The sequence below is a fragment of the Sturnus vulgaris genome, chromosome 15 (assembly GCF_052056855.1).
Source record: "Sturnus vulgaris isolate bStuVul1 chromosome 15, bStuVul1.hap1, whole genome shotgun sequence".
NCBI lineage: Eukaryota > Metazoa > Chordata > Aves > Passeriformes > Sturnidae > Sturnus > Sturnus vulgaris.
Genome location: NC_142257.1, coordinates 9,643,748 through 9,658,145, shown reverse-complemented (window position 1 = coordinate 9,658,145; position 14,398 = coordinate 9,643,748). Strand labels below are relative to the sequence as shown.

The 14,398-nt window shown below is 46.8% G+C and overlaps 1 protein-coding gene across 3 annotated transcripts in view; it reads left to right on the top strand.

The window, feature by feature from the left end:
- Window positions 1-8,854, top strand: part of JADE2 (jade family PHD finger 2) — a 71,363-nt gene extending 62,509 nt beyond the window's left edge. For 2 of the 3 annotated variants that reach the window (XM_014883401.2, XM_088173701.1), the window contains exons 11-12: window positions 2,040-2,168; window positions 4,363-8,854. In XM_014883401.2, coding sequence (XP_014738887.1) covers window positions 2,040-2,168; window positions 4,363-5,213 — 980 coding nt within the window. In that variant the 3' untranslated portion in view covers window positions 5,214-8,854. The remainder of the gene's footprint in view (window positions 1-2,039; window positions 2,169-4,362) is intronic. The other variant, XM_014883404.2, reaches the window with a different exon arrangement.
- Window positions 8,855-14,398: the final 5,544 nt, after the last annotated feature.

Sequence of the window (14,398 nt, the reverse complement as noted above, 5' to 3'; positions counted from 1 at the left end):
CACTTTCCTTTTCCACTCTGAGCTGCTTGTCTCTCCCAGGATGGACTTACTAGTTGAGCCTGGGCAGGGACTGACTGCTTCCTCTGGGACCCAGCTCCTGTGAGTCCCTGCTGCCAGGGAAACAGCCCAGCTTCAGGAATTTAGACCTGGAATCTGCAGGTGGTTTGGGCATCTGGGTCCTTCCCATGCCAGGGGGTCATTAGGGACCTGTGTGCCTTTTGGCATCAGTCTGTAGAGTGTCCTGAGCTCAGGAGGAGTTCTTTGCCAAGTGACCACACCAGAAGCTGCAGATACTCAACATCCAGTGGAACCAAAGCTTTGGATAACTCACTGCTGCCTTTTCCAGCATTACAAAGCACTTACTGGTTTGGAAAATGGAGAATGGTTCCGTTGGCATCCTCTCCCACAGCCCCTGACCAGGATGCTCTCCATACCTAGGGTTCCTAGGAGAAAGGAAGAAGTCTCCATTATTTCACCAGGATGAGGCCAGTTTTTAATTACTGTTATAGTAGCCATCAACCGAGATCTGTTGGGGTTGTTCCAAAGACTGTTTTGGCACAAAGGTTTTTTTGGACTGTCTCCCACACAAAACTTCGAACAGGAGGGGTTTACTGTCAAAAGATCATTTAAGCAGGAGATTCTTAATAAGGTAAAATGAACCTTCCTCTCTTCCTGTATTTTTCTTGCACAGAGTGGGAAGTAAACACTGTTTGTCTTTGAAACACGGCTACTATTTTGACAGGTTCCTCTTCAAATAGTGCTGCTCGGGTTTCTCTTTAGCCCCATTGTGCTGTCTAAACAAAGTTAGATTTTGATTTTATAAACTAAGTGAAAAATGCTTTCCTCCCTTTACTTGGCAGGAACATAGCAAATACCAAATTTGCTTTTGCATTTCTTTCTTTCTGTAAGTCTTTCGGTCAGGAGCGATTCTTGGCTGGCAACTCCAGGACTGTAAATCCTCTGTTAATTCAGACTCAGGCAGGTGCAATGCAAATTCCCTCCCCTGCTCACCCAGTATATTTCCACTGCTGCTGGCAGAGGTTATTCCCTCTGACTTGTCCACTCCATGGCCTCTCTGCTGAGCATTTGCTGCTAGCTGACACAATAAACTGATTTCTTCCTTAAGATCATTTTTTAGCCTATAGGCCAGACTCTGAAAAACTGCCTGTCTCACCTCCCATTTCCACGAGCCACCCACATTTTGGTTTAAGGGCAATATCCTTCCCTCTCTGAAAATTAGTAGAAGCTTTAGCATGGACTTTCTGGGGGAGAATGGCCTAACAGAGTAAGTAAAAACTGTTGGAAGTATTTTGCTTGGCAATACAAGTTGTACTTTTATAGGGTATTTGTCCTGTTTACCCAAAAGGAATAAATCCAGTAGAAGTTCAAAGCCATTTAGGAAATGCTCATTTTTAGCTGAATGTATAGCTAAGAGTTGCATCCCTAACTTTCCGTAGGCAATCCTGGTCATCTTTCCTACTTCATGTACCTATATCACTTTGGGGTTTTTTCACTCCTGCACAGTTTTGCCAAAAGGTCAAATCAAGTTGTCTTTAAAAGTGCTGGTACCTTTGTTCTGTCAGTCTGGCTGTGTCACTGAATCTCTTTCTGGAGATGCTCTTGTTGGTGATGGCTGACACAGCACCAGGTTTGTAGGTCGCCATGGCTCCTGCAAGGTTTTGGGCAGGATTTGGAGTTACTCCCTAGTGGGTCCTCACCCCAAAGACCTGGTCCAGGTCTGTGGCTGTAGAGTCTCCAGCAAGTCACCTGCCTTCAGTGGGGCTGCTCCTGTGGACACTCCTCTCCAAGGCTAAAATCTCCTTTTTTTATCGCCTACATGATTCAGATTTTCTTAACATGTAGAGACCTTAGCCTACAGCTGGCCAAAGAATGGCCTTGATCTCCCTTTGGCGTGTAGTTGTTTGCAGGTCTGCTCCAGGTCTCCACTGTAGGGGTGTGCCCCATGGGAACTTGCTCACCACAGCATCCCTGATGCCTCGTCTCACATCACATTCTACTTTTTTTCTAAAAAATGCCAGAACAAACTGGGAAGAAGACAAAGGGTAAGAAAAGTGACCCAAGAAGGAAAGGAAGAGATGGTAGAAAAAATAGTCCTGAGAAGACAGAGAAAAGGAAATCGGTCAGCGAAACTGTTTTGGGACAACTGGGTAAGTCTGATTTTATGGCGTAAAGTTGACCCATGATGCTGGAGGCTCCCTGTTTTGGGGAGCAGGGTTGAGTCTCAGTCCCTGATCCCTCCTGCATGTAACACAGTGGAGTTACACCTTCCATCTCTCCCTTGTGGGAATCAGCCTGAATTATCCAGGTCCTGCTAGAGAGACTGGGTCAGAAACATGCTCACTGGCAGGGCAGGAGATTTAAAATTCCCCCTTGTAGCTCCAGGATTGGGAGAATGTGTTACAAAACCTGTGATGTGCTGCTGGAATGGGATTTCACTTTCAGGTGATAAAATCAGACTTACCCACCCCATGGTAGGGCTCCTCCCCCATGCCTCCTGTGCTGTGCAGCAATGGTGAGTACAGCACGTGGGCTGTGAGGTTTCATGTACTATCCGTGGCACATATGGCCATGCTGGTGGTGCCAGTGGTACAGGAACATCCAGGAGTCAGGCACATCCATCTCTTGAATTTGCTTAAGAGGTGAGGAGCCTGGCCCCACAGATGTTTCAACCAGCTCCAGCTCGTCCCTATCGGCTATGGCAGCAGGCTAGGCGGAAAAAAGAAACAAAACTAAAAGGTTGTTCTGGACAAGGTCCTTGACAACTGCGTATGGTTTTTACATGGAATTGAGTTGTTGCTTGACTTCCTCTGCTGCTGCCACCTCCACCAGCAGAGGCAGAAGGTGATGAATTAATGTGTGCCTAGCTGCCACACAGGGGCACAGGGGAGTGCTGGTCCTGTGAGGCTCTCAGGCAGTCTGGAGATGCTGTAAAAAACCCTCCAGGGCGTACAGAGCATTTCTGTGGGAGGTCTGGCATCTGGGCCACCCTGCCTTGCTCTGCTTTGTACATTGCTCATCTGACTATGCTGCTTTCTGGTCATCTCAGAGCTGTTGGGTTATAGGACCTTTGGAAATGGGGCTTTTTCATTCGTTCTCTTTCTGTTCTGTTCTTTGCTAAAGAAGTTTAGGTTTTACTGGGGCAATTCCAGGAAACAATGGAGGCTGGAGAATTTCAGAGGAAAGCTGCATGTCTATGAGCTTGGGAAACCAGGCAGCTTGACCCAAAGCTTCAGCAAGGTCTTGTAACCTGCTGAATTTTTTGAAGGGTTTGAAGCATCCCTTGGGGCTGCTGTCATCAGAGAAGGGCTGGGGAAAGTGACTTGGGCAGTGCCCTTGCCCACAAAACCAGGGCAAGTTTTGCTGTTTGGGTACCACATAGTGCCCAAAGTTCATCCTTTCTCCTGCTTCACCTTCCCTACCTTGAGCTGGTGACAGGGTGGGCTGCTGTCTTCTCCAAAAAGGCCATGGTGAGTTGCAGGAGGTGCAGGGTCACAGCCTGTGTTGCTGCTCACAGGTGAGGGTGATGTAAAGCTGTCACTGCTACCAGCAAACATTGTGGGCATGAGTCACCCTTCAAAGGAAAGCTCTTCCTGAAATCCAGAATCAAACCTCATTTTTCCTCCATCCATAAAACCAAATCAGTTGTTGAACCTGTGGGTTTCTGTTTCAGAGATTAAAATTGCCTGTACCTGTGTAGGTGTGCACCTTTCTCATTGCTAATTGGACCCAATTAGCCTAGCCCACAGCACTCACTCTTGCTCTCAGTGATCATTATCAGGAAGTTTTCCAGCTTTTTCCATTCCAGCTTTAATCTCTGCTCCTCTTCTTCAGTTTCCACTGAAGAGATGTTCTCAGACCTGCAGATACAGCAGTGCTCCCATCACCATGCTGGCTGCTTGGCTCTGGTGGTGGCCTGGCAGCAGCTGGTCCTGGGGAACCTGTCATTTCTTGTCTGGGCACAAGTCCTGCTCTATCACCATATTTTTTAACTTACACTTGCATTGTTTGTCTTCCGCCTTTGCATGAGAATGTTTCCACCTGTGCTGGGATGTGTCATTGCTTGTCATCTTTGCTGAAGGAAGAAGCTTGTTTTGGATTCAGGGAGATTTGGAGAGTTGGATGTGAGGGACTGCTTGGATTGTTGTGCTGGACCTCAGTGAACCCCAAGTTCAGCACTAGTGCTGGAGTAAACCCTGCTCTGTGACCAGTGTGGTGCATTATAGTTGATCTTTAGAGTGTTTCTCAAGTGCCAGGGAGTTTTGGTGGAGTTGGTGATGGTGATAGAGGACAATGTGGCTGTTCCTGGTTTTTGAGGCAGTCTTCCACTTTTGTTTCTCCTAGGCTTGTCAACCTCCTTCCCCATCGATGGGACCTTCTTCAACAGCTGGTTGGCACAGTCAGTGCAGATCACCGCAGAGAACATGGCGATGAGCGAGTGGTCACTCAACAACGCCCACCATGAGGACAGTACCCCTGGCCTCTCCGAGGAGCTCCTCCAGGATGAGGAGACCTTGCTGAGCTTCATGATGGACCATTCCCTCAGGTCCCCATTCAGGCAGAGTGAGGCCACAAAGAAAGTGAAAAGCAGAACGAGAATGAACACTAAGAAAAAGCCGCCAAGGAGCAGCCCCTCTGCAGCGGGTGGGGGCCACCCAGAGGGCTCGGAGCCCTGGACTAACAATGCCAGCCACTTCTCAGATGATCCCACCAAGCCCTTCACTCTGGATTCCAGACCAAGCAAGTCAGAAAAAGGGGCAACAAAGCTTCCCACTGACCGCAAAGGGACAGGTGAGGCCAAAAAGGTGGCCAAGAAGGGCTCTCTCCAGAAAGCCAGTGAGCCTCATCCCCCTGCTGGGACACGGGGCTGCGTCAGCCAGGAGGAGGAGACACCGCACTGTGCTCAGACGGAGCCCAGCCCCGCAGCCAAAGTGCCTGACTCCATAGGTAGCCCCAAAACCATCGTGCGGTTCAAATTACCAAAGGAGAGCCGGGGGACGCGGAGGTCGCAGCCCCCCAAGGCTGACAGCACGGGTGGAGCTCCCTTGCGTCGCTTCGACGCTGACACGGACGGATACTTCTCTGACGCTGAGATGAGCGACTCGGATGGGGAGTCCCATGACAGCCGGGCGCAGCGGGGCCAGCTGGATGCAGCTGGCGAGGACATTGTCAGGATGAGCATCCTGGCATCCTAACTCCTCCGACCAGACCGGCTTGATGAAGCCTCAACCCAGTTCCAACTGCCATGTCCAATTTCTGCCTGGTAGCACGGCAAGGGGGGTTTTTAATATGTGTATATAGTTGGAAATTCGGCACTGTTGTCTTTCTTTTTCAAAACGCCTGAGATACAGCTTTAGCTTCACCAACATCGATGACTGTGACAGCAGTGGTCCCTCCCCAGCTCCCTGCCAGACCCCACTTCCTGGGAATGTGAGCCAGCACCCGCCAGGACTGATGTCGAGGGTGCTGAGAGTGTGGAGGGTGCTGGTACCCATGCTTTCTGCAGAGATGACAGTTCAATAAATGGGCATTATTTAATGAGGGGCAGATTTCTGCCTGGGATGGTTGCCCTCAGAGCAGGGAGTGAGTAGAGTGTTCAGCAGTGGCCAGCTGTGGGAGGGGGAATTCCGACCTGTGTGTGCAGAGAGAAGAAAGCAAAGTAAGCGATTCTAAAATAAAAAACGACTAAAGCACAAAAAGCTTGTTGGAGGAAAACGCTTGGGGTGGAAGAGAGCAATGTTACATTTCTGTTTTTAGGGAAAAAACCCTTCATCATTTTTCCCTTTACCTTTCCATTTGGTTGGGATCCGTCCAGGGGCCAGGATGCAAACGTCCTCCCCATCCATGTCCCCACTGAGGTTCTTAGAAACTCTGAAGTCATTTACTCAGTTGAATGGATCAGCAAGTGGAAAATGGAGATGTGGGGCAGGATGGAGGAAGAAAGCGTCCTTTAAAACCACTGTGGGGAGTCAGGGTTGGTGTAACCTGGGAGGCTGAGCAATTTTTTTTGCCCATGCTTCTTTCCAATGCTGCTGTGGTCCCACCATGCCAGGGCAGCACATTTGAAATCCTCCTTGCAAACCAAAACCATGGCCTCAAGGCCAAATGTGCCATCACTGAGGGGAAATGTCAACCCTTGCCACCACCATTGTGTTTTCCAACTAAATGCTACAATGAAAATGGTGAATTTATTCCTCTCCATCCTTTGTTTTGGTTTGGTTTTTTTTTAACCTTAAATCCTGGTTACAAGCTGTTGACTCATTGTGGAGGGGTGATTCACAGAAGCTGACGTTATAAGTATTACAGTAATTTAATGCATAAAACGTCCCCAGTAAGCCTTAAATGTTGTTTAAAAGCCCATGTTACCTATAAGTCAGGCGAATTTCCATATTTGCACTTAATTGCACCATTACTTTGGTTTTGGCTTCAAAGGTCACAGTTAAGTCATGCTACGTGTTTTATTGGAGTGACCCCAGTGTGAGCTCAGGGAACAAAAAAAAAAGGAATTCACTGAAACTTTTGTTGTTGTTTTTTAAAAATAAAAAATGTAAAAAAAACTATTAAAAAAAAAAAAAAAAAAAAAACCAACAAAACAAAAAACAAAACCAACCCAATACCTGGGACACTTCTGCAACTGGTTAAATCCATCACTAAACAAAAAAATCCTTGCAATTGTCAAACCAATCAGTCAAAGAATTTTGTGGATGCCAAAGAAATATATTGACAGTCAAGCAGCACAGCCAGAAACCGGAAACTTGTCATTATGAAAAAATTGGAAGTTATTTAGCAACCAAGGACAAAAGACACACTCATACCACACTGCTGCGGCGTTAGGTTCCAGGCTTGCTCCGAGGGATGCTGCTGCTCCGAGACCGCATCCTACCATTTTGGTTTCCAATGCTTTTTGCTCATTTCACTGTGAGCTTTCTTTTTGAAACTCTGAGACTATTTTGATTGATGTTTTAGAGTAGGTCATCATCTTTATCAGCCTTCCAAAGTCCTTATTATTGATAAAATTGCAGCAAAGATCAGCGATGACAGCCCAGTTGATCCCAGACATGGTGACTGATGGGGGCTTCGGGTGGGATGCCCAGCCCTGCCTAAGCCCAATCTGGCTGAGACTGACCATGCCTGGGGAGGAATCATCCTCACATGGGAAAAATGTGACACAAGTTATTAGTGGGAAAAAAACAAAAAAAGAAAAAAACAGCAAAATACCAACAAAACAGGAACCACCTTTGTTATAAATTAGCATAATTCATTGAGGTTGGAAATGTCATTAAGGCTCAGTATGTTCAGATAATGTTAAATACCGTAAATAGGACTTAGTTTATCTTATCAGGCTTGCTAGCTTTAGCTCCAGTATCCTAGTATACGAGTCATAACAATAATCAATATGCTGCCTTTTAATGAATCTTGCTTCCGTGTGCTTCACTCAATTATGGTAAAAAAAAAGCAATCCACAAATTTCACTGTACACAGTTCCCATTCATCAGCTTCTGCACTACTTGTCTTCTCAGTACAGGAAAGCAAAAAGGGGGAAACTTTAAAGAACAACCAACCTCTAGCATTGGGCAATAACACAGTTTGAAACACTCCCAGAACATCAGGATCATATTTTGACATCAGGAGGTGAGGGGAAAGCTGAGTGCTGATGGGGTGCAGGGAGAAGAATGGGATGGCAGGAATAAAGAGGAGGAAAAGGGCTCTGGTGAGCTGTGGGGCTGAGCAAGGGCTGGACCATGGCAGGATAGCTGCAGCCACCTCAGAGCATCCCCTGCCTGGAGTGTCCTTGGAGTAGGGGAGTCTGGTGTTCTGGAGAGAAAATGCACAAGGAAAATATTTTTTATGTTAATGTAAATGTATTTTGAAATGAATAGAAAGAGAAGAAAAAAGTCTATTTTAGTACAGAAATGTTATCTTTTAAGATGTATAAACTGCAGGAATCAACATTTGCACTGTAAAAGCACCTGTTTCCTTGGAGAAGCAGCCACTGTTGAGATAAGGATACAGAAAGCATCATTCCCTCATGGAGCACAGTCCCACACCAGCCCCAGCCCTGATGGCTGAGGGGGTTTCCCCAGGACAGCTCCCATGCCACACCCATTTTCCCCACACCCAACTTTTGATTTTTTCCTTTTTCTTTTTTTTTTTCCCTTGCACCTGTTTTATGGGGTTAGGATGCCTCTGCTGTCCCGTGGAGCTCACCCCAAGGTTGGATGCAGAATGGAGGTAAGATGGAAGCAGGCTGCAAGAAGATGCTGCTACAGGGCAGGGCATGAGGTTTGGTTGTTCTTTAAGGAATTCCCCTGCAGTTTGCACCATTCCACATTGAAAACAACCCACTTCACATCAGTTACAGGAAACGATATGAATGTCGCAGGAGGAGAAACCCTTCTGTTTTCTTTGTTTCAAAGAACGTGATGTGCCATTTGTTAATACAAAAGAGAAATATTGAAAATATATTGAAAAGAGCAATTTTAAATTATTTTTGCTTATGTTGCAATATTTATTTTCTTGTATTAGAAATTCCTTTGTAGAGAAAAAATGTATTTTTCATTAATGCAAAAACCTATTTCTCCTTTTTGTACATTTCCCATGTTAGTTAATCCTTAAAGCAATATAATGTTACCAAACTTGTTCTGTGTGAGACTGTATTATGCATGCTATTTGTGTTGCCTTGGAATAGCTCTGTCTGCTGTTACTTTCATCCTGTTTAGATACAGTGTATGCTGTAATACACATTGGGACCATGGCCCATTGCTTACAAAAAAAAGCCCTTTGCATTCCTCAATGTGTTGGCAAATGCACTCAATAAAGCAGTGTTTTCTGTGTACCTGCTGTCGGTGTAGTGAGCATGGTCACACAGAGCAAACTCATCCCAGGGATGCAGCTCTTTGAGGATGCAGGGCTGATCCAGCCCTGCTGATGCAGCCACTGCCTGCGAGTAGCAAATTTTTGAACTCCCATTGCATTTCCTTTACCAAATCTGCCAGCTCTTGGGAAATACAGCTGGAGATGTGTGTCACAGCTGGAAGGGCAAGCCCAAGCAAGAGGATGTTCATAAAGTTCCCCATGCCTGAAAGTTTCTGTAATTCAAGGTAGCCACCTTTCTTGTGGAGATTTCAATCTTGTTTTGCAGACTTGTAGCAAAGCCCACAGAGGAAATCCTGCTGCGAGACAGGATGCTCACAGGAACAGCTTCTTGAACCAGAAGATGGTTTAACAGGCAGGGAAACACACTATTCATGGGAGCAAAAGCAAGTTGTGAAATCAAAAATATTCCAGCAATGTGTTCTTGTTTGTGAGACACTCCTTGTACCCTGCTGCTACCACCAACCTGTCTAGTGAGTGGCATCCCTGCACATTGAAGGGAATTGGAACTAAAGGATCTCTAATGTCCCTCCCAGCCCAGACCATTCTGTGACTGCTGATACAGGCTGCGGTTGACGATCTGACCCTCCACCTGTGAAGTGTGCTGGGAGCACAGGGTATTCACACAGCTTTAAAAACTTGATTTGGGTCCAAATCTTGTGCATGCTTGGCTGGTTTGGAGGCCACAGGCAAGGATGCTGCCTTGTTTCAGCAAATATTCGAGTCATCAAGGAATGGCTCTTCTCTTTTACCTTTTTTGGCCTTTACTGGCACATTTTTCTTGTGTAAAATTGTCCAAGTGCCCAAACTGCTGAAGGAGAATGAGCTGTTTAGTAAACATACTTCGTTTGGTTTCTTGGTAAGTGACTAGTTGGGCAGGTCATAGTGCACAGCGAAGACAGACCAAAATCATTCATCTGAGATGGGTCTTCTGGGAGGTGGAGGCAACTACCATGACCTTACATTTAGCTCTTCAATGAAAAGGCAAAGGATTGGTTTATTGCAAGCTAAGGATTTTGTTATTGGGCTGTGTTCTTGCTCACAGCTCTCCAGGCATCCCAGTGATGAACTCAAACTCCAATCTAGTCCCCAGAGCCCCTCGGTACAGGTGTGATGCCCACTGCAACGTGCATGAACCTGTCAAAAAGCTAGTTCTGTAGCAAGTTTTTCACCTGTTCTAGGCAGGGAGATACTCAGGAGTTGAATTCTGTAAAGCAGAGAGCAAGGCCAGTCTGACTGTTACTGTTCAACCTGAAACAGCAACCCCTTTCCCAGCCCCAAAATGTCCAAGGAGGTGATGACAGGCCCAGATGGATCTCAGAGATCTGATGCTGGAGGACATGAGCATCATCTTTACAAACTGGTAAGGATTTTGTCTCCAAAATATTTAAGGCTCATGGAAGAGAGAGCTAGCCACATTCCTGAGAAGATGCATCCCTGCCTGCTGGCACGTGCACTAGACCAGAGATGGCTGGGATGGTCTAGCTGGATGTATTGTGGAAATGGGCATGGGGAATGGAACAGAAATGCCTGCAAGCAAAAGAAGAGAGAATTTGGAGTTGCTAAAAAGACTGCATCATCTCTGTATGTTGCCTCCTCTCCCAGAGACCACATTTCACAGGAGATAAAATAACCAAACTGACAACCAAACCAACTCACCAAGAACAGCCCAACAGCTCGTATCTGACATCTTTCTGTTTAGACAGACACCTTCGAAACCCCAAGCTGGCTTTTGAAGAGTGAGGTGCAGGAGGGAGTTCCACAAGGCCAGGACCCAAACCCTGAGTACCAAACCCAGGCAGCAACCCTGCTGCCCATCACCAGAGGAGAGCCACTAGCCACAAGGGGCACTGCTGGCAGAGCAGGGACAGGCAGACTTGCTCACAAAGGGCACAGGGCTCCACCTGCAGCACCACACTATCCTGCAGCCCAACTTGAGAAATGATTCCTCAATAAAGTTACAAAAAACGATTACTAAACTTAAATTTGTAGGCAGTTAGAGTGCGTAGGGCTTCGCTATGGTGCTCACTCAGGGCTTGCCTATAGTATCCTCATCACAGATGGTGCTGAATACCTTGGTTTGGAGCAAGTAGCCAAAGAATCAATTTAATTGCAAAATAAATGTTAGGCTAGTCCCTGTATGTTTTGCAGACTGGTTGCAAGTGCCACCATAAATACTAATGCGTCAAATAGCCAGTGTCAGTAAATCATTAGCAACAGATGTGAAAAGGAATTAATTTGCCTTCAGCTTGTCCTGAAAGAATTGCAGTAAGATCTTGTTTTATTGTGTTTGATTAAGTGCTGATAGCATAACATAATTTCCCCTAACCATTAAAACCGCTGGTGCTGTACTTCTGCATAAATGTCTCTAATGTGATGAGACCATATTTAATATTTACTCTTCCAAAGTTAATACATTTAGAGGAGACATTTTGTGCACTAAAAATAGTTCCCTGGTCTTGGATTTCCATGTAGGGCTGTGAAATGATGTGTCTGCTGTGATTGCAACAGACGAATAAGAAAAAAAATCTCTAAAAAAATAAACAAATCTATGACTAACCAACAAAACAAGGGGAAAATTCCACTGCAGGCAGTGTCGACCCTGGCTGATCCAGAGGGTTTCACGAGCACTGTCTCTGCCATCTTGCCCATCCCAAACTCTGGACAGTTTAACCAGGTACGTTTTCCCATAGCAACTTAGCTTGGGGATGAGTTGGGACTGGTATTGGTTGCAGGAACTCTTCCTTCTCCTGAGATGGCCAAATATGCCAGAGATCCACCATGAAGTCATGGTGGGGAGATGCCCAGCCCTCAGCCAAGTTTTGGGGGCACAGGGTGCACCCACAGCTTTGCCATATCCATCCCTCATCCATGAGAGAGTGCTATGGGCACAGATCCTGGACCTTGTCAGCCATCGGGTGTAAATCATGCAAACAGCAGAGTTTACAGGGAAATTAAGTGGTAAGAGGAATGCAGCTCCCTTCCAAAATCAGAAGTCAGGTGCTGGTGGTACTATTTGTTCTGTGGGTGCCCTGAGGAATAAGCCCTAGGGCAGTCTGAGCTCTGCTGGTGTGTGCAGTGCTGGGATGAAATTTCCCAAAGTGGCAGGATTTTGGCATTTCCTGAAGCACTGGGATGGTGTTTCCCAGCTAAACATACTCCGCTGAGTATCAGATGAAACATTTTTCCTCAGGAGTAGTTGCTGTACATCCAGATGTAATAAAGTAATTGTCTGTGTGTATATTTTAAGTGGTACTTTATAATGCTGACACTGAGCACGAGTGTTAGATCAATGAAATGGAGTTTTACCAGGGAAAAAAAAAAGCGGCCGGTCAAGAAAGCAAAATAACACATCAGCAGCCATAATTCCTAGGAAAATTATTCTCAGGAGAGAGATGCTGAGGACACCAGCCATCGATGTGGGAATGGATGCCACATGCTCTGCTTCTATCCAAACATCTCCCTGTGCAGGCTGGAGTGCAGAACCCTGCAGGAGAGAAAATTCACTGCAGAAAACAAGGTATCAAAACCCCCTTCCAAGAATGCTCAGCTATAAATAGGTTTTTGTTGTATGGGATACCACAGTAACACTGACACTCCACAGAGCGACCAGCAGGCGGGGGATGAATTCCTGCCCTTAATAAGAAAGCAGGATAAATAAAGCATTTCTAACAGAGGTAAATCAGCAACTTTTGCATCTCCAGCTTTAAAATGAGTAAGTTTGGTGGATAAAGCACAGCAGCAGCGATGCCAGACCTTGTGCCCTGCAATCCCAAAGCCAGCTTGAGCCAGGTGCCATGCTGGAGGACACAGGAGTCCTTGACACACAGAGAGACCAGCACATAGACCTGGCATGGTCTAGCCCCACTGAAGGGCTGCTCTGGGAGTGAGCTGGTTCCAATCAGGTTTTTTAATCCACCACACAGGGAGCAGCTCCGGGCAAAGTAGCATCACTCTGTGGCCAGAGGCAGGTTGGGGACACTCATCCCTGTTCCATGAGCATCACCTGCTCAGCACCAGTTCTCCTCTAGCAGCAAAAGGACCCATGGCTGATATTTTATACTGAGTCACAAGGATGTCAAGGCACAGTCAGCCACAAGGCACATTTATTGGCACAGCAAGAGCGAGATGTCTGCTGAGCCGTGAGGACTTAGGTCACTGCTCTGATCTGAAGCCTGCGAGCATCTCCCCAGTGCTCTGTGTGGTGCACAACAGCTCCAAAAGGGGCTCATACAAACACACCAGGAGGAAGAAGGAATGCAAATAAAGGAGTATAAATAGCTGAGCTCCAGGAACACAGGCTGGGAGTGGCAAGGGCATGCCATGGCACTGGCACAACCAGAGCCGAGAGTGTGCCAAGAGTGGCCACGCCTCCCCCACTCTATCAACAACCACAGCCCCCACCTAGCATCCCACCAGCCCCCTGACAGGCGTCTGCAGTGTTTTCCATCCCAAGCATTAGAGGATATCCAGTGATGAAGTAAGAGCCAACCTGACACCAAGGGAGATGTCACTGATGTCCCTGGCTCACAACTGCCTGCTGGAAAACATGACCTGAGACCTGAAACTCAGTGTAACTCTCTGCTTCCTAATTGGGGAACATAGGATGCCATTACTGGCTTCTGAGACTGCTCGCTGACTCTTTTTTATAGTTTCATAAAGTCTTTGGCTTAGGGTTTTCATCTCTTCATAATTCAATGGACAATAACTGCTTCAGCAAGGAACCACACTGGGGCCCTCACAGAAGTCACATTTCAGCTGATTTTCTGGTCTGAGGGTGGTGTTTGCTGGATATTGGAGAGCTGTGATGCTGGGCACTGGCAGAAGTGAAATTGTCATGCATATACAAACTCATTTTGCCTTTTGGTTTCTGTAATGTATCAATGAAAGCAGTTTGTTGGAAATGAGGGAATCAGGGGAAAGGTTTGTGGACCTGGAGGGCTGTACTGACGGGGTGAATGAACAAGGAATTGGCTCATGGCTGAATGACTGGAAAAAACCAAGAGTCTGCTTGCAGCAGCAACTGAAGCATTTTTCAGACTCAGCCATAGACTAAACCCAGCTGGAATGAGCATCTGCAGCCCTCAGAGGGGAAGCAGAAGGAGCAGGGACTTTGCTGACAAAATACCCCTTCTCCTCATTTTGTGCCTCTTTGTCTTTCGCAGGGAGACTGTGTGGGTCTGTGACTGTGTCCCCCTGTAGGACATGACACTCAGAGCAGGGCTGTCCCCCCGAGGGTGCTCTTGCGACCTAGTACAAGTGGAAAATCAGCCACAGGCGGCATTTTCATTTACATTTTTGCTCTTAGAGTTTGACTCACGCCAGAATGAAAGTCAGAACCCTGAACTCTTGGGGTGGAGGAACGAATGACACCTGAAACACCGGGGGAGGCTTGTACCTACACCGGGAGATGAAGGCAGTGGGCAGGCTGACACTGGGTACTGCCCTGCATCTCTGACCGTCAGACCTCTGTTCCCAAGGCTGGCCGCCCTGCAGCCCCTTTTAG